Consider the following 20864-nt stretch of genomic DNA (forward strand, 5'->3'; position numbering starts at 1 on the left):
AAGCTAGAAAAAAAAAAGAAAAAGAAAACGTGCACCTGACAACACGTGTATCTGACAACGTGGGGTGAGAAGCTGGACTTCATTCTGCATTGACATGTACATGTATGCCTTTCTTACAAGGGATTTTTGAAACAGGATAGTAACAATAATGGGCAATGAGCTAGTACCTCATGGTTTGCGAAGCACTTTACACATGCTCTTTTGACTTCCACAGCCAGCCTTTGTATCATGAGCAGCTGGCACAGGATTCTGACACACAGTGGTGCTTAATAAATACTTAGCAAATGAGTGAGTGAATTATTCTCCTCAACCTCCTTTTAAGTTTCACGACATCAGTGCTGCAAACAAAGCTCATTGACAATTCACAAGAGGACTCCTCCAACTAAATTAGCTTTGGCACAAACCAGTTGACACTGACTAGCATTGGCAGCTGTCATTTACCTTCCCTCCAGTATTTTCACTGCCATGACACTGCTAGAATAAATGTGATGATTTCTGCTTGCATGACAGAGGTGATATCATTGACACAAGTAATAAGATCATACAATTTAGAGGAATGAGGGAGCTTAGATATTATGTATCCATCCTTTCCCCACATGCACTTTGCAGATGAGGAAACTATAGCCCAAGGTGATGAGATGATTTGGCCATACTACATATACTACACATCCACAGGGCAGAGATAAAGCAAAGTTTCTTTCTTGTACAATTTCTATCCAGTCTTTATCATAAATATTAAACTGAAATTTTCTCTGGCCTTTTCTCCTTCCTCAGTTGTCATTCTCTCTCTTTTTTTAATCTGACAATGTGGTCCCGCTATATTTTACTCAAACAGGTATCAAAAAGATATTACTAAAATTATAACTGTAATAAAGAAGAATCTTTCAATAAATTATTCAAAACCCCATGTAACAGTTTTCAGGAGGGAAAACCCGTCAACTTTTAATGGACTATAAATATCCAGTAGAGCAGTGCCAAGTATTTAAATAGGGAGGTGTTTATTTTAGTGAACCATTTTCTTGGATATCACATGCTAGGAGGGTAAAAGGCCATAGAAGAGCAGTGACTCAGATTCTTATGGGATTAATACAAATCATAGATTACAAATATGGAAATCTTTAGCAGGCAGTTTCCTGAAAATCCTCTTACGCCTCTGGATTCCTAGAATCAAGCAGAAGTTAAATGAACAATTGGAATTTATGTTTAAGTACCTAAAGAAACCATAAACATTATACCCTGCCAGCTACCTAATTGTAAGGATTGGGTTTATAAGTACAATGAATAAATGCAACTTTATTCTACCTCAAAAGGCTTACAAGTCATTTTTCAAGCAAGGACTGAAACCAATGTACATAATTGAATTTTTAATCAAAACACAGTATCTGACAAGTTGGTAGTTTTGGACACTGATATTTTTCCCATGAGTGTTATAAAATAAATAAAAGTGAGCATAGTAGATCATTTTGTCTACCCAATAACTTTTCCTAAGGGAAAATAAAACTTCATGCATTGCCTGTCCCATTTATGTCCAGTTCAATGCATGAAAGTTCACTGCTCTATTCTAATGAGCTAGTGTTCTGAAGTAGAGTGAAATCCTTCTAGGGGACTTTTAAAAATATATATTCTGGAATTCTGTCAGATTATTCTTGATATATTCACTCTAGAACAAACCCTTTTCCCCTCCAAATACATTTCTTATTGTTTGCAATAGATATCATGTACTGACTTCAAAACTTAAAGATAAATCTACTCTAGGCATTTCAGTCAAAACAATGTAATGTTCTGTTGGTCTCACAGTTTCTTTTATTACACTTCTAAAGGGATGGCTGTTCTTAAACTCAGGTGTCCTCTAACTGCTTTCTGCTTTGATTGCCAGAATGTGTGTTTACTCTTTCTGTTTTTCTTGTAGTAACCTATCACTAAAAACAATAAAATTCTGACCTAATGCCTCATGGCTAATTTATAAAATATTAAATACTTTGTCCTAAGGGCTGGAAAAAGTTAGACTAGTACAAAGAGAAAAATGGTTTTTCCTGTTTTTCTCTATAGTAAAAACGATAATACCATAGACTAGAACTAAAAGAGACCTTTGGGCCTACTGAGTTCTACTGTCTCATTTTATAGATGAGGAAACTGAGTCAAAGAGAGATTAAATGACTTGGTTAGGCTTACACAGTTAGTAAATATCTAAGGTGGAATTGAACTCAGGATTATAAATAAAATTGATTCTAAATCTAGCACCCTGTCCACTACCCTATGTTTCCTCGACAGTGTGATGACCATATATGATAAAAATTTTAAAGCATATCCCATTGTATTGTTTCTCTAAAAGTATTATGGCTAATAACATTTTGGTGATAGCAAAAAAGGTTTTAATATAGTTAATAAATAAATTAAAAATTAAATAGTATTTATTTCAATATCCCATTCTTTTTAACTTTTATTTTGTGTTTATTTTATAATATACCTAGCATATTAATACAATTGTAGAAGTGTAATTTTAAAATAGGCTATATGTTAAGGGTATCAACTCAAACCTTTTCTCCATAATGGGTTATCTGACCAAAAATCTTTGATGACTGCTCAATTAATGCATATTGATTAAGGGAATTGAGACTGCTCTGCATAGTAAGCAGTATTTTTTGTGCATGATTTTGGAGTCTTATAAGAATGAAATTGATCACTTACTCTACATGACCTGCTTTAACTATTCAGGGAAAATATATATAAATCACAAACATGAAATAAGCCAAAAAAATGGCAACTGTCCTTTTGTTTTAATCATATATAATTGGAGAGCATCCTCTTATTTTTATTTATGACTAATTGAGGGCAGGTTTGCCTTTGGAAATAAATTTAGATTATAAAACTCACATATCTATGATCCTTTTTATCTTGTGTACATTAACTCATGAAATATGTTGTAAGATAGGTTAACGAAGCATCTTCTTATACTTTGGTCCTGTCATAGCTCCTAACATTTATTTACTGCTTTAATATTATTTCATCCAATCCTCACAACAGCTCTGTGAGGTAGGTGCTATTTTTATCCCCATTTTACTGGCGAGAAAACTGAGGCTAAGAGAGATGAAGAAGTGATTTGACTAGGGTTACATAGTAAGTGTCTAAGGCAGGATTCCCACTCAGATCTTCTTGACTCCAAGTTGTAAGCTTTGTCCACTTTTCTACCTCATTGTTCTACCTTATTCATTTTTCATTTGTCAGCTTTTTCATGAAACTTCTGTTAATTGAGTTTAGGTTACATTCTTTGGTATCAGGAAGTGATAATTTCTATTCCTTAACACCAAAATATATCTATTTTTTGCTGACTTCACATTAATATTGCCAAACATAGTTTTAAGCTTCAACCTTCTTTTCAATCAAATGCCAACAAGGTTTGTTGACTATTGGTTTAATTTAACCACTGTCTTTCATTTTTTGCTTTACGTGTTCTAGAGTGATATGGCTCCTACAGTATTTAAACCAGAATGCTTAGATTATTGCTATTTCATTCAAATTATGTGAGAAGAAACTCAGCTGCTAAAATCAATTCCACATATAGCGCAGATACCTTGTATATGATTGAATAATTCATTCCTTGACACATCTTTGTTTTTATATTTTTTGGAAAATGTAAAGCATGTCTAAAATTATCAGGTAAAAATACTTGTTCTCAACCACTGATTGTTCTGTTTTTCAGGCCAAAATACAAGGTGCTTCTATACCAGAATTTACTGTAGATAGTGTTCTAGCCATCCTACCAGCATTCCCCAAAGGGGCTTCTCAAGAAAAGGCCAAAAAGGCAGTAGAAGCACTGTTGAAGGCTACAAATTATGCCAAGCTAATGGCTACGCAACAGGTGAGGGAAAAGGATTGTTTTAATTAAAGTTTTGTTCTGTCTTACTCTTTTCCGCCTTATAATGGTGCTTAGGCCCCCCCCCCCCCATTTTTGTTGGGAGGGAAGTGGAGACAGATGTCAATGAAATTCAGTTCACAAGTTCTGGTTCTCTTCTGATCCATCATTCAGCTTTGTGTCTGCCATTGTTGTAGGGGGTAGATGAAAGGAGAATGGAAAAGAGGAGAAGAGGTGCCATATAGACATGAGGAACCTTCAGAACATGAGGATCCTTTTGCTGATCAAAGACCACGGTTGTAGTATTAATGATCCAGTGGCAGAGAAGCTTCTAATAAGGGCTTCAAAGGTACCTCATGGACTCACCAGATAAGACCATTATTATATTATACACTGGTGGCCTGAGAGATACAATCAGTGAGACAGTTCTCAGAAATGATTCTTGCCAGTTTGAAGAGAACTGAATGATAACTGTTACAGAGATATACTGTATACAATGATAACTGCTGCAGAGATGTCTTGCAAGAAGTCCTTCAGCAAACTGATTGTAAATGCACTCAGGCTTTGTGCAATGGGGAAGATCACAGGCAGGCAGAGGAAAAGGTAAAAGAAAGAGCCATGGACTCTAGAATTAAGCTGGAGTCTGTTTCATGACTTTCTGGAGCTCTTCCTTTTCCTCCAGCATTAGAGGACGAAATCTTTCCCAATTATTTTTGTGTACTTCCCAGTGGTCCTCCAGCAGTGGTTTTAACATTGCTTTGCCCCTACCTCCTGGGATTGCATGTCCACACCCATCTGGTTTTAGATCTCACATGTTCCACTGAATGGCACCTTCCCTTCATGTGAGCTCCAGGACCCATCCACTATCCTCAGAATCCCCAGAGTATGAGAGCTCATGTAGCAAAGCACAGAAATTCCTAACATCCTGCTACAGTGGTTGAGCTGTGAGGAGGAAAGGCACTTTAGAAACATAATAAATAAGTATTGGAGTAATGTTTTTTTCCTTTGTAAGCTTCTATAACATGCTAAGATATGGGCAAACAGAAAGCTGGAGCCAAGTTCCTCAATATAGGACAGATGGAGGAGCCCTGTTAAACTTATACTAACCAATCTGGCCACTGGTTACCCACATCCTTCACTTCTTACTCATACAGTAAAAAAAGAGGGTCAGGATAAATTTGAATCTTCTGAAGAGTTGTAATTCTTATTGTTTGTGTTTCTTCGTGTGTTCAAAGGTTTGATAAACTTTGATCTGGGGTGAAAGCAAATATTTGACAATATTTTAAAAATAATTCTTTTGCTAGTACCACTGGGAAGTCATTAAGTATGATTTCCCTATTACCTGTCATCAGACTCTGAAAATCAAAAACCTCTGAATATGTTCTTTCCTTTCTCTTGTCCTCCTTTTGTTAAAGGAACCTATGCCAACAAAACACACTTAAGAAAACTCCCACTTATACTCTATCCTTCTGAGTGACTGATCTCTTCACAAAACTATGGGGTCTGCCTTGCAAACTCATGCCTCCTCTCAGGAGGGAGATGTTAACCTCTCTAATTGTGAAATGGACAATTTGTTAGTATGAGAGAGCTGTAACTTATGAAAGGGTCTTAGTTTAACTTGCACTTTCATGAATTTTGCCTCTAATTTGAGGCTATCTATTACTTTACTTACTATAGAAACATTACTGAATTGTAGACAAGTGAAAAAGATAAAGGAAATGAGATCTGTTCTGAATTTTAAAATTTGTTTAAAAGTGATAAAAGCAATCCAATTAAAAAAAGATACATACACACAAATTTTGTATCCTCTCAATAGGATGTAAGCTCTCTGAAATAAGGGACTGCTTTCTTCTTCTTCATTTTTTTTTTTTTGGTCTCAGTATCTCCAGTATCTACCACAGTATCTTGCATATAATGAAGACTTAACATCTGTCCATCTATCTATCTATCTATCTATCTATCTATCTATCTATCTATCTATCTATCTATCTGTCTGTCTGTCTGTCTGTGTGTATGTACATAGATATACACATACATGTATGCACACACTATATATGTGCATATATATGTGTGTGTGTCTGTATATATATACAGACACACACACACACATCTTGAACAAGCATTGCGGATAGACTATGTGTTGGGCATAGACTTGAGTAACTGGAAGAAATCAGACTAAATTGCTAATGGGAATTTGTACTGTAATTTCATTAATCCTAAGCTGCCTACTGTCTCCAAAAATAATATTCTCTTTAACACTAATATTCTCCCTCTGACATTACATGACTGTAAATCATGGAATACCATGATTTTAGAAACTTCAAAATTGCAAATGACCCAAGGGATAACAGAAAGATCCTCAGTGGGTGTTAGCAGGCAGCAGTGAATTACCAGGGAGGATTTTCACACAAGACCTGGAAGACATGATCAATTACATAGATAACCAGAAAAAAAAAATGGGTTTGTGATGTATCAAGCTGCTGATGGGAAAGGCTGAGAGCTAGCTTGATATCCTTGATACCCTTAAGATATCCTTTCTACACACACACACACATACTCTTGGGTAGATTTACAGGGGGTCATGGATAAGAACCAAACAGGATAAAATGACATGGAGATGATGAGGGTATACTCTTGGAGGAGACAGCCACTTCAATGAGATCACACATTTATCCAAGTCTCCAAGTAATAAGGATATTCATTCATTAGATCATTTCAGATGTATGAATATTTTGAGTATTTATTGACTATTGCTGAACTTTCATGAAGAAAAAGTTGGAGCCTAAAACTTGGTTTTCCTCCTAGAAAATGAAAATGGCCCTTTACTGCTACACTTTGTAGGATCACAAAACTGCAGTCAGTTGATGGGAAGAACTTAGATAGCTAGCCCATTTCCCATTTTACAGATGAGGAAACTGATTCATAGAGATGCTAAATGACTTGCTTGAGGTCTCTCAGCTTTGCTTTAACTTATACCTGTTGGGCAAGAGCCCTGATATCTTTATCCATTCAACTTTTCTGGATTTAGTGTCAGTTCAAAGGGAAATTCTGTATCATTTTATGCTATCAATTCATAAGATTCTTGATCTGATTCTTGTGAAAGTGACTGAAATATTTGAAAAGCATAAAAGTTAATATTGCTAGCTACTAATATTAAACTCAAGTTGCCTTTAATTATCTTTGTCCCCAAATTAGATAATATTTTTAGAAGGTTCTCAATTATACTCTTGTTTGCATGCGTGTGTGTGTGTGTTTTTATTGGTTTCTCATACTGTAATGGTAATTTAAAATGGGGAGATCTTTTTCATTCATTAATAGGCCCATGTGACCTCCGTGGGTCACATGGAAGTCTGAGTCACCTGGAGCCTGTGCTAGGAGGAGTTTGCTGAATCTGATTGTTTGTGATTTGTTTAGTGGAGCTGATTTGTGGGAAGCCTAGCAGGAGGAAGGCTTGGGGATGGTGTTGTTCTCTGCGTTGCTATTGTGTAGAGATGTTTGTTACTATGATAGATTTGGCTTTCTGGTGTCTGAATAAATGTTTTTGTGAATATCACATTGGTGCTTCATATACTTAGCTAACGAAAGTTGAAAATAGTGTTTTCAATAAACCAAATCAAACCAAAACAGAAAACCAAAAAACTTTCCAAGAAGTTTGTAAGCTAGTTGAAGGGACATGAGGAGTACTATAGGAGTTGAGAGAAGGCAGAGATCAGTGTGTATTCTAGTGGTCAGAGAAAACCTCACGTAGAAGGTTGAATTTGAGCTGGGTCCTGCAGGATGCTCAAAGTTTAGCTAGGCGAATAAGAGTGGAGGAGAGGTCATTTCTGTCATGGAGAATGATTCATGAACAAAGGTTTGAGGTGGGAATGACTACCAGCTAAGCTACTCATAGCTTTTTGGTCAAATAATGACTTTATTTAAAAAATAAAAAATTTAAAGCCTTTAGTTTTGACATCACCCCAAACTGTACCTTTATCCTGTATGGGATTCTGGAATTCAGGTGACTGAAAAAGGAGTAACATTTCTCTGTGTGAGCTTGAGCAAGTCATTGGGCCTCTATTTCCACATCTGTAAAATGAGGGATTAGCACTAGAGGGGCTCTGAGGTCCCTTCTACCTTTAAATCCATTATCCTGTGTCCATATTTTACAGATGGTAAGCTGATATACTAAGAAAATTGTTTGCCAAAGATTCCCTTCGATTTGTAAAAGAATCCAGAATGGGATTGTGCATGTTACTATATCATCCACAAAGCCATGGCATCATTCTCAACTCTGAACTATATTTCAGAGTGGAGCAGACTGGCCAGGAATCTAAACTATCCCTTTTCTTGCAAAACAAAGATCCTTAACGTGGAATTTGGAGCAATGGTGAGATGCATTTAAAACAAAATTGAAAGGTAGTTGAATTCTTTTTGGAATGTTTTATATGGTCTGATTGACCTCTGAAATGTTAAGTTATTTCGAACTTTCTGTGTGCAGTTTAACTTTGCCTTGACAAAGGAGGAGTATAACTTTTAGAAATTTAGCCAGTTGCAAAGATGATCTCCTTTTCAGAATTGACTATCAAGATGTTGACATTCTTGTTTCTCCAAAAATCTTTAAGCATATATCTAATGAGTACAGCACTGAGACCTGTTTTTATTTGCCTAATCAACGTAAAGTCTTATCAGAATTGAGACTATTTAGCCTTTATATAGCACACTAAAGTTTGAAAAGTTTTTTTCCTGTGTTACTTCCTCTTTCCTGTTATTACAACAGCCCTATGAGAGCAGTGCTATTATTATTCCCATTTAACAGGTGGAAAAACTAAGGCATAGAATGCTTAAGCCAGTTGCCCAAGGTCACACAGCTAGTAAAGTATCTGAGGCAGGATCAGAAGCTAGGTCTTCCTCAATATTCAATCCATATTACCAGCAGATTTCATGGCATCTTAATGATAAACGTGAAGACCTTGTACTATTGCTTAATTTATGACACTATAGAATAAGTAGAATATTTAATCATATTTGTTTTCCCTCCTTTTTATTGGTGGGGAGAGAGAAATACTATATTTGAGCATTTCTACTTGAGAAACAAAAGTGCTTTGTCATTTGTTTAAAATGAACTTTAGTTTGATTTCTTGACATCTCCACATCAGTGCTACACAATATCACATTTTGGACTAGAAAATTATGCCTCACTAGAAATTGATTTCCACAGTAACTAAAGAAATGAGTTGGCCAAATCCCTTCAGTAAAATATGAAATTAAACTTGTTTTCAGGCCAGGGGGCCAAATACACCAAGTGTGAACAAATAGTGTCTTGCTATGACCCACTTAAGCTTACACTTTCCCACAAGCTCAAGTCTGAAACGTCATATTATTTTGATACTGTGTAATGAAAAAGAGTAAAGGATTGAATCCTATCTTCTGGCGGTAGCAATCAAAAGCATTATAGGTTATTTAATTATTCCTAGATTTATGTGTATTTTAAAGGGGACAAAATTGTAATCAATGCAAAACAAGAAACACTTATGCCTTTAAAAAAATCATACATCAAAGGAAATTGCTATAAACAGTTGTGTCAAAGCAAGGTAGACACAAATATACATGGTAGTGCCTTATGCAGAGAAATATAAACCCACACATCTAGAGGTCAGCGTGTTGTCCAACTGTTTTACCTTTAATACAGCAGCTTACCTCCTCACTCTCTCACAACCCTGTGGCTAAGGTTTGTCAATTTTACCTTCATAATCTCTCTAGTATCTACTGCCTTGTCTCCTCTGACTCTTCCACCACCCTGGTGCAGTCCCTCACCACCTCATGACTGCAGTGGACTGCTGGTTGCTCTCCCTGCCTCAAGTCTCTTGCCTCTCCAGTCCATCGTCCACTTGGATGTCAAAATGATCTTCTTAAGAGCAGGTCTGGCCATGTCAGTCACCTATTCAATAAACTCCAGTGTTTCCTGTCAGCTCTAGGATCCAATTAAAATCCTTGGTACTCAAAGCTCTTCATAACCTGTCTGCACTCCCTGTCCCTTTAGACATCTTTCCATCCAGGAAGACTGAGACGTTTTGCTACACTTTTCATTCCCTCCATGTGCTCTGCAGTCCTGTGATACTAACTCCTTGCTAACTTCATACAAGACACTCTCTCATCTTTGAGTATTTTCATTGGCTGAACCCCACGCCTAGAATTTTCTTCCTTCTTTTCTCTGCCTTTTGCTAGATCTAATTAAAATTTCACCTTCTACAAGAATTTTTTCCCAAGCTTCCTTAATTCTAATGCCTTCTTTTTGTCAGTTACCTCAAATTTATTCTGTATATATCTTGTCTGTACCTAGTTGTCTGCATCTCACCCATTAGACTGAAAATTCTCTGAGAGAAAATCTTTTGATTTTCTTTGTAGCCCTAAGACTTTTCACAGCGCCTATTAGTAGGTGCTTAATGCTAACTAACGTCTTTTGGTTGTTCTTGTTGATCTCCAGTAAGTAATCTATTGTACCATCTGTGCCTCCCTTAGTTAGAATAGCCTCTAATGGGATGAAGCAATCACAGCACTGTAGGAGCTGAGCACAGTATTAATGATTCCTCCTTCTTTTAAACCAGGAGCAGGAGGTATCTGGTCTTTTGTTTGATTTCATCAGGCCAGTGGGGCAAGAACGGCTGTGGTTCAATAAATTTTCAACAAATGTTTATTGAATGGATATTTGGTGAATTTCTCATCTCTGCTTCTATTTCTTTGGATCTCTTTCCATCTAATCTTTCAACTCTTTCTTCTCCCTTCACTTTCCTTCTTATCTTTACTCATCTTTTTCCTTTAATTGACCATTATATAAAACAGAAGTATTCCTATTCTTTGTTAATCACAGACTGTATTTCATATGGTTTTGTATTTCTTGTTCTTTATTTAATAATCAGACAAAGCCAACATTTTATAACTCTTTTGAAAAAATAAATCTCATTAGGTGACTTTTACTCATATTTTCTCTTTTCCTGTAGGACAGTAGACCTCAATAGAAAATAGTTCATCCCTTCCTTTTTTTTTTTTTTTTTTTTTTAGCATTAAGACCAAATCATAAGATTCTCAATAGGATGACAATCATATCTCATACATAGGGAATTCACACAGACTTTCTAAATTCCAAAAATACATGAATTCAGACAGTATACAGAGTTACCAACCCTCACTGCAGTGGCTAGCACTGTTGATTCTCACTTGGTTGGTTGTTGTTTGTTTTCAAAGAGGACCAAAATGACATCACTATACTATAATTAAGATATGGTGAGTCTGACTGTGGCTGATCAGACCAGTATATGCTTAGAATGCTCGACCACAGTTTGGGCGCAAATAGTCCATGTAAACATTTGGGGTGGATTCTCTAAGTTTGAGCGTCTTGTATTTCTTTTGAACTACTTCAGTTCTGCTTTGCTCATAAAGCATAGCACCTTCTTTGATGAGGGCATGCCATACTGAGCATCCTGTGCCAGTGTTTCCCATGTCACATAAACAATTCCAAAATTCTTAAAAGAGACTTTGAGAGTGTCCTTGTATTGCCTCTTCTGACCACCATGTGAATTCTCACCCTGTGTGAATTCTCCATAAAAGTCTTTTTGACAAGCATACATTTGTCATTCAGACTACATGATTAACCCATCAGAGCTGTGCTCTCTGCAGTAGAGTTTAAATGCTTGGCAGTTTAGGTCAAGTAAGGACTGCAGTGTCTGGTACCTTATCCTGCCAGGTAATCTTCAGAATCTTCCTAAGACAGTTCAGATGGAAGCGATTCTGTTTCCTGGCATGGTGCTGGTATACTCTCCAGGTTTCACAGGCATACAACAATGAGGTCAGCATAATGGCTCTGTAGATTTTAAGTTTGGTAGTCAGTTTAATACCTCTTCTCTCCTACACTTTCCTTCAGAGCTTCCCAAACCCTGAGCTAGCTCTGGCAATGCATGAGTCAACCTCATTATCAATGTGCACACCCCTGGAAAGTACACTGCCAAGGTAAGTGAACTTATCCATAGCATTCAGAACTTGCCCATTTTCTGTAGCTGATGGTTCCAAATATGGATGGTGTGGTGCTGGCTGATGGAGCACCTGTATTTTTGTGGTGCTAATTGTTAGGCCAAAATTAGCACAAGCAGCAAAAAATTAATCTATGCTTTGTGTAATCTCATCTTCAAAGGCTGCATTGAGTGCACAATCATCTACAAACAGAAGATCATGCACCAACATTTCCTTCACTCTGGTCTTGACTTGCAGTCTTTTCAAGTTGAAGAATTTATTATTAGTACAGTAGTTGATCCTGATGCCATATTTGTCCTCATTGAGGCATTTGACAACATGGTTGAAAAGATTATACTTAAAAGCATGGGAGTAAGTAGACAGCCTTGTTTCACTCCATTGTTGACTGGGAAAGCATGACAGCATTTTCCATTATCCAGAATGTGGGCAAGCATGCTGTCATGGAATTGACATACAATACTGATGAATTTGTTTGGGCAACCAAATTTGACATAATTTTCCACAAGCCCTCGTGACTGACAACATCAAAGGCTGTGGTCAGATCTACAAACATTATGTACAGAGATTTCTGTTTCTGGCATTTCTGCTGGAGTTGTCAGGAAGCAAACACCATATCAACCATTCCTCAGTCCTTTCTGAAGCCACACTGGCTGTCAGGTAGATGATCATCTCCAGGTGAAAGATCTGCCTATTAAGGAGGACTCTGGCAAAAATCTTGGCAGCAATGACTAAGAGAGAGAACTCCCCTCTCCCCCCCCCCCCCCCCCCAGTGATTGTCACAGGACACAGAATAATCCATTTCCTTTACCTTTATAGAGATGGACAATGGAGGCATCCTTGAACTCCTGGGAGATGACATTGACTTGCCATATAATTCTAAATCTCAGCTGAAATAGAATCAGAACCAGGTGCTTTGCCACACAAAAGGAGTCTAATGACATTCAAAACCTCTTCTTTAGCTGAAAGAGAGGGATTGACTTCTATCTGAGGTAGTCAGTGACTTCAGTGTTAATTGATTGATGATGGTCTATTGAAAACACTATGGAGGTGTTCAGCCCATCTCTCTAGGATCATGTCCTTTTCAGTAATCAATGTGGATCCATAAGCACTGAGTAGTTGAGAGGAACCATGGGTCTTTGACCCATAAAAAACCTTCAGGGCATCATAAAAGCACTTTGAATTGTTACTATCAGCATAAAGTTAAATTTCATCTGAGTTCTTACTGAGCCAAGAATCCTGTATCTCTCTAATCTTTGTACTTTATTTTTGATGAACTTAATTGCTGCTTTCTTAGACATGGAAGAATTATCCTGCTTACTAAACTCATTTTTCATTTAGTAGCTTCTGAATTTCCCCATCATATTCATTAAACTTGTCTTGATTTGGTAAGTGTTCAGGCCCAGAGGAGCAAATGCAGTGCTGTACACCAAATCTCTGCAAACTGCCCACTCCTTTTCTGCTCCACTGTTGTCAACTCTGTCAAAACAACTTTCCTTCCAAATTAGCAACCAACTCTTCATGCTTGAAGAAGCACTTTAATCTGTTGACATTAATTATTCTGGTAGTCATCCTGCCTTGGGGCTGCTGCTGCTTTTGTTGAATGTGAATGTTTAGCTTGGAGAAGATGAGTCTGTGATCAGTCACTCTCACATCCTGTCTTTCTCTTAAATGCCGGTGTTTGCTTTGAGGGTACATCCATGAAGTTTTATTGTGTTTAGGTAAACAGAAGATAGTGTTGGTGATGAGAAGGTCATGAGATTCACAAGTCATCAGTAGTAAGCGACCATCGCTGTTGCTCTTTCCAACTCCCTTCCTCCTTAGGACTTCCTGCCATGTCCGATGTTCTGAGCCTATTCTAGCGTTAAAGTCACCTAGAATTGTAAGCTTGTCCTCTTTTGACACATTGATGATAAGTTTCTCCAGGTCTTCATAAATTTTTTCTTTGTCTTATAACTCCCTCAATCATCATCATGAGTTGTATACAATTGCACCCACAGTCACAAGAATGAATGTCTTATTTTTTTGTGATAGCTTAATACCCTACAGAAAATTGAAACTGTTAATATGCATAGATTCTACTCTCTCTTCATCTAGCTGATCTTTCTGTTTCATAGTTTGATTTGAAAAGAGACTTTTTTAAAAAGTCTTTTCTGACTTCATTAGAAGCAGAATGGTGCAGCTGAAGAACATGGGTTCAAATTCTGTATCTGCCGTTGCCTACCCATGTAACTTTGGGCAAGTTACCTAATCTTTCTTCGCCTCAGATTCCTATACTATACCACCTGTCATCATGGAATGCAGACTTTTTAGAGCTCAGGAGATAAACTTAATAACTTTCTCTGACTCAAAAAAAAAATACTTCACAGTTGGCCAACCTTCTGGTGATTAGCCTTTCTAAATTTGAGCAGTTTTGTTGCATGATGAAGATGTACTATCTTATACATCTCACATTCAAAGCCTTTCAATCATAGTTAGGCTGGATGGGGCTTGCTTTCCATTGCCATTACCTTTAAAAAGGCTTATCCAGGCTCACTTTCATGCCAAGATAAAGAATTGGGGTATAATTTTGGTGGAAAATTAAAAATGACCTACCAATATTTTTCCTTCATAATTTAGACCTTCTTGAAATCAGTCATCTCAAAAGTTTAAAAAAATTACTGAATCTGAAAAACTGTAAATGCATGAAATTAAAGTTGTCATCTCTGATTATCATCATTATGGGGACATTTAGCCAAAATAGTTAAGAAGCTCAAAGAGCCCCTAAACTACCACATCCAGCAAAGGTTTACTCTTCTTGCCAAGTGACAAGATATGGTGGCCCAGGTCATCACTGATGGAAAATACAGGTTGTCTTACATTACATTACAAAGGAGAATAAAACAAGATTAGCAACGAAATTACCTCAGAAAGTAGCATAAAGCTTGCCATGAAGCCACGTCAGAGCACTGTAAGAACATTTGTGCCTGAGACTAAAAGATGAAAGGACAAACAAGTGCAAAATAAAAATAAGTTCCTAGTATTTCTGTAGCAATTGGCTTTTATCATCAATGACAGGGGAACCACCACATTTATACTCTAACACTTCAGTGCCTAGAAATGAAATTGGGAAGAGCCACTGGGCCTTGCAAAAAATGTATATACATGAATACAAAAATATATACATATATGCAAAAAATCATACTGAAAGTAACATAAATTTGAAGATAGTAAGGAACCAATCATTTAGATATCCCAAAGGATATGAAGATATCCTCTAAACCTAAAACAATCATTTATATATAGCAAATAAATATTTAAAAATGGATATTATCAATAAAAGAGACAATTGAGAAAATATTAGAATCTATTAACCCTATGTCTACCTTTTCACAGACTTACAACATGAAAGTGAGTCTAATTATTAAGAAGTTTTTCCTGACTTTAAATCTAAATTTGACCCTTTACAAATTCCACCTATTGCTACTGTTGGTAACTATGGGTTCAAATATGTCAAGCCTATTTCCTCTTTCTCATGATAGTCCTTGGAATATTTATAGAAATCTTTCTTGTCATCCCTGAGTCTTGACTTCTCCAAACTAAGCACAGATCAAAGATTTAGACTTTGGACCTCTTCATTGTGCAGATTAGGAAACTGAGACCCCAAGAGATTAAGTAACTTGTTCAAACTCATACAGGGAGTATCAAAGTAGGGATCTGAACTCAGGTCTTCACTCCAAATGCAGTAGTTTTGGATATACCACACCTGCCTTCAGTTCTTTTATTCTCTTTTCATATAACATAGACTGAAAGACCTTTACCATCTTTGTTACCCTCCTTGGAGTACTTCCCAGCTTACCAATAAATGTCCTTCTTACATAGAGGCACATAGAAATGAACCCAGTACTCCATGTGGTCTGATCATGAGAAGGCACAGCAGATTTCTCATCATTTTAAAAATATTTATGTGAATGTTCTACACTCACATAGAAATCCTTGATCAAAATATGAGAAGAGCATAGGCCTATTTTCAATTATGAATTTGAATGGTATACCGTATCTTCATAATCAAACAGTTGATTAATATAGAAAATACAAGCCCTTGCTAAGTTTGCTCTTTTTCAGTTGTAGCAAAGCATTTCACTCAGAGCCAAACATAACCTTCAAAGATCTCCCATAAGACTTCTCCCATGCGTATGGGCACAAATACAACTCTACCACCAAATATTGTTTGAAAAATGCAACCATGAAAATAATTTTGTTTAATTATCTTCTGATTAAAATAGTGTAAAGTTAGTCAATAAGCATTTATTAAACACATGCCATGTGATAAGCATTGTGCTAATTACTGGGAATAAAAAGAAAGGCAAAAGACTGTTTCTGCCCACAAGGAGCTTACAATCTAAAGGGAAAGACAGTATGCAAACAACTATGTCCAAATAGGCTATATAAAGGAAAAATAGTAAGTAATCACCAGGGGAAATTAAGAGGGATTAGAAAAGACTTCTTATAGGAGTTGGGACTTCAGATGGGACCTGAAGGCAATCAGAAAAGCTAGGAAGCCCAGATGAGGAGGGGGAAATGGATATTTAATAAAATGGTAGATTTTTAAGCATTCCTGATGAAAAGACCAGATGTGAAAGGAAAATTTAATATTCAAATGCAAGATTGAAGAGAAGCATAAAAAGATAAGAATGAGTCAGAAATCATAAGACACTTAATAAAGTTAAACTAACCATTCCTAAGAATATAACCCCTAAGAATTTTATCATCACTGTTGAAATTAAAAGGAAGCTACTTAGACAAAGGGCATGGTATGAGCTTATTATGTTGAGATGGTTTTGAACTAAGAATGGAAGGGTGAAAAAGAATAAAGAACTGGGAGAAGGGCGAAGGAAGAGGCAGAATGGAGAAAAGTATCTCACAAAAAGTGATGCACAAGGAAGAATTTTTACAAGGGTTGGGGCAAATCTGGGAGAGAATGAGCAATGATTGAACGTTACTCTAATCAAATAGAGTGGGGAGAGAGGGAGAAATTATATATATGTATATATACATATGTGTATATATGCATGCATATACACACATATATAATGAATATGTATGTAAATCTGTATACACACAGTTGGATACAGAATTCATTTTACCCAACAGGGAAGTATGAGAGGAAAGCACTAAGAGAAAGGAGGAAGTGATTAAGAGGGAGGGTAGGTTAATGGAGGCAGTGGTCAGAAACAAAACAGACTGAAGAAAAAGCAAGATAAAAAAAGAGAAGGATAAATAGAAAAGGATGGAAGGAAATATACAGTCATAACTATGAATATGATTGGGATGAACTCACATATAAAATGGAAAAAGATAGCAGAATAGATTAGAAATCAGAATTCAACAGTATGCTATTTACAAGAGACACACTTGAAACAAAAAGACACACAGTTTTAAAATAAAGGTCTAGAGCAGAATCTATTATACTTCAGCTGAAATAAAAAAGACACGGGTAGCAATCATAATTTCAGACAAAGAAAAAGGGAAAAATAGACTGAAAAATAATCATGGAAATGGCATTTTGCTAAAAGGTATCAGACAATTAATACCAATACTGAACATATATGCTCTGAATAGCATAGCATCCAAATTCTTAAAGGAAAAGTTAGAGTTACAGGTGGAAAAAGACAGTAGGGGAATTCAATTTGCCCGTCTCGTATCAAGATAAATCTAACCATAATATACAAAAGAAAGAAGTAAATGGTGAATAGAATTTTAGACAACTTAGAGATGATAGAACTCTGGAGAATAATGAATGGGAATAGAAAGGAGTATACTTTTTCTCAGTTGTACATGGCATGTTCACAAAAATTGATAGTGTATCAGCACATTAAAAATCTCTCAAACAAATGCAGAATAACAGAAATATTAAATGCACACATTTCAGACCATAATACAAAAACATTTCATTCAATAAAGGGCCTTTGGAGCATAGATCAAACATTGATTGGAAATTAAATAATCTAATCATAAAGAATGAGTGAATCAAAGAAAAAATCACAAAAAATAATTAAAGATGATAATAATAATATTAATGAGACAGCATATTATGGTAGAATACAGCCAAAGCCAGGGTGAGGGGAAAATTTCTATTTCTAGATGCCTTCATTAATAAGAGAGAGAAAGAACAGATTAATGAAAAAAAATGAAAAATGAAAAAAAACCTAGGAAAAATACAAATTAAAAACCATACAGTTCAGTACCAAAACAGAAATCCTGAAAATAAAAGAAGAGACAAATAAAATTGAAAATAAAAAGCCATTGAACTAATAAATAAAACTAGGAGCTAGCTTTATGGAAAAAAATAAGTTGATTTTTGTTTAAAGAAATAAGAAAACCAAATTACCAGTATTAAGTGAAAAGAGTGAATGTACAACCAATGAAGATGAATTTAAAGCAATTATGAGGAAATATTTTACTCAACTATGCCCCCCCCCAAATAATAATATAATTGGGATGGATGAATATTTACAAACATATAAGTTGTCTATATTAGCAGAAAAGAAAATAGAATATTTAACCCTATCTTACATAAATAAATCAAACAAGCCATAAATGAGCTCTTGAAGTAAAATAATTCCAGTACTATATGGGTTTACAAGTGAATTCTAACAAACATTTAAAGAACAAATAGTTCCAATTTTATATAAACCATTTGAAAAAGTAGACACAGATTCCTTCTGTGACACAAATATAGTTTTGATACCCAAACTAGGGAGAACAAAAACAGAGGCAGGAAAAAAATACTAATTACCCTAGTGAACATTGATCAAAATTTTAAAATAAAATCCTGGGAAGGAGATCACAGCAATACACCACAAGGTGACCAGGCTGGCTTTATACCAGCAATGCAAGCTTGCTTCAGTATTAGGAAAACTATAAGCATAATTGACAACACTAAAAACAACAAAAATCACATAATTATCTCAATAGATGCAGGAAAAAAACTATTGATAAATCACAACACCCATTCTTATTAAGAACTCTAGAATGCACAAGAATAAATGGAGCTTTTCTTAAAATCATAAGCAGTATCTATGTAAAGCCAAGAAACAAGTATTTCTGTTATCACCATTATTATTCAGTATTGTAGTAGAAATGCTAGTTATAGCAATAAGACAAGAAAAACAAATGGAAGGGTAAAATAAACCCACACAAATCATCAACATTTCCATATATTACCAAACAAACCCAGCAAGAAAAAATGGAGAAATTCCAGTAACTGAAGACAGTTTAGAATACTTGGGAATCTACTTGCCAAGACACATAGAAACTATATCAACACAATTACAAAACACTCCACGCAAATAAAGATCTTAAATAATTGGAGAAATGTTAATTGCTTATGAGCAGGCTGAGCCAGTATCACAATGCTACCTAAATTAACTTACTTATTTAGTGCCATACCAATCAAACTACCAAACAATTACTTTATAAAGCTAGAAAAAAATTCATCTGGAGAAGCAAAAGCTCAAGACTATCAGGAGAACCGATGAAAAAATATGTGAAGAAGGGGACCTAGCAGTAACCATCTCAAAATTACATGTTGGTAATAATGTAAACAATTTAGTACTGGATAAGAGATGTAAAGGTTGATCAGTGGAATAGATTAAGTACACAATATATAGCGGCAAAGTGCCCCAGTTTCCTAGTGTTTGATAAATCCAAAGAACTCAGCTATAACAGCAAGAACTCACTGACAAAAAAATACTGGGAAAACTAGAAAGTAGTCTGGTAGAAATTAGCCATACACCATCATCTCACATTGTACACCAAGATAAGCTCAAAATTATAAAAAAAATAATATAGGGGAGCATGGAAGAAATTACCTGTCCAATCTCTGGATAGAAAAAGAGTTCATGACCAAACAAGAGATAGAGAGGTTTACAGGAAGTTAAATGGATATTTTTGATTACACAAAATTCAAAAGTTTTTTCCACAAACAAAATCAATGCTGCCAAAATTTAAAAAAAAAGCAGGGAATTGGGGGAAACTTTTACAGCGAGTTTCTCTGATAAAGGTCTTATTTCTCAAATTTACAGGAGTTTAGCCAAATTTATAAAAATCAAAGCCATTTCTTCATTGATAGATGGTCAAGCAGTTTTTAGAGGAAGAGATCAAAGCTATCAATACCCACATAAAAATGCTCTAAATCACTGATAATTGGAGAAATGCAAATATAATGATGCAATTCTGAAGAACGACATCAGACCCATCAGATTGGCTAAGATGACAGAAAAGGAAAATGGCAATTGTGGGAAGGGATGTGGGGGAATAGGTACACTAAGTCCCTGTTTGTTGATTTGTAAACTAGTCCAACTATTCTGGCAAACAAGAAACTATACCTCAAGGGCTATAAAACTGGCATAGCTTTTGAGCCACCAATATCGCTACTAGGTCAATACCCCAAAGAGATCAAAGAAACAGGAAAAGGATCCAAATGTACAAAAAGTATTTAATGTTGACAAAGAGTTAGAAGCTGAGGGGATGCCTATCAGTTGGGAAATAGCTGAACAAATTATGAATGTGCCAGAATACTATTGTGCTATAAGAAATGATGAAGGGAATAGTTCCAGAAAAAAACTGAGAAGACTTATATGAACTGATGCAAAATGAAGTGAGCAGAAAAATCTATACATTAGCAGATGTATAAAATGTGTATGTATACACAGATGTATACTGTGAAAGATAATCAACTGTGAAAGACTGAGTAACTGATCAGTTCAATAATCCACTACATCTTTAAAAGATTCATGATATAAAATGCTATCCACCCCCAGACAGTGGACTTAGAATACAAATTGAAGCATAGTTTTCCCTTTATTTTTCTTCTTTCTTTTGGAACATTGCTAAAACAGAAATATGTTCTGCATGACTTCATATGTGTAATTGGGAGTATATTTCTTTCCTCTTCAATATGCAGAGGAGGGGCAAGAAAAGAGTTCAGAATTTAAAAAAAAGAAAAAAATGTTCTTTCTGTCTT

The 20864-nt window shown here is 35.7% G+C and overlaps 1 protein-coding gene and 1 pseudogene across 13 annotated transcripts in view; both read left to right on the plus strand.

Annotated features, from left to right (window-relative positions):
• Positions 1–20864, plus strand: part of LOC140496935 (uncharacterized) — a 325087-nt gene that overhangs the window by 177789 nt on the left and 126434 nt on the right. For 10 of the 13 annotated variants that reach the window (XR_011964454.1, XM_072597351.1, XM_072597350.1 and 7 more), the window contains one exon: positions 3701–3859. The exons of 2 other annotated variants lie outside the window; for them this stretch is intronic. Coding sequence is in view for 10 of the 11 variants with exons in the window: in XM_072597351.1 (XP_072453452.1) it covers positions 3701–3859 (159 nt within the window). In the remaining variant the exon portion in view is untranslated. Of the gene's footprint in view, positions 1–3700; positions 3860–11753; positions 11840–20864 lie in introns of all 13 variants that reach the window. One more of the 13 variants, XM_072597361.1, reaches the window with a different exon arrangement.
• LOC140496938 (pre-mRNA-splicing factor RBM22 pseudogene) lies at positions 3981–4873 on the plus strand (annotated as a pseudogene).

The sequence above is a fragment of the Notamacropus eugenii genome, chromosome 3 (genome assembly GCF_028372415.1).
Source record: "Notamacropus eugenii isolate mMacEug1 chromosome 3, mMacEug1.pri_v2, whole genome shotgun sequence".
In the NCBI taxonomy this organism is placed as follows: domain Eukaryota; kingdom Metazoa; phylum Chordata; class Mammalia; order Diprotodontia; family Macropodidae; genus Notamacropus; species Notamacropus eugenii.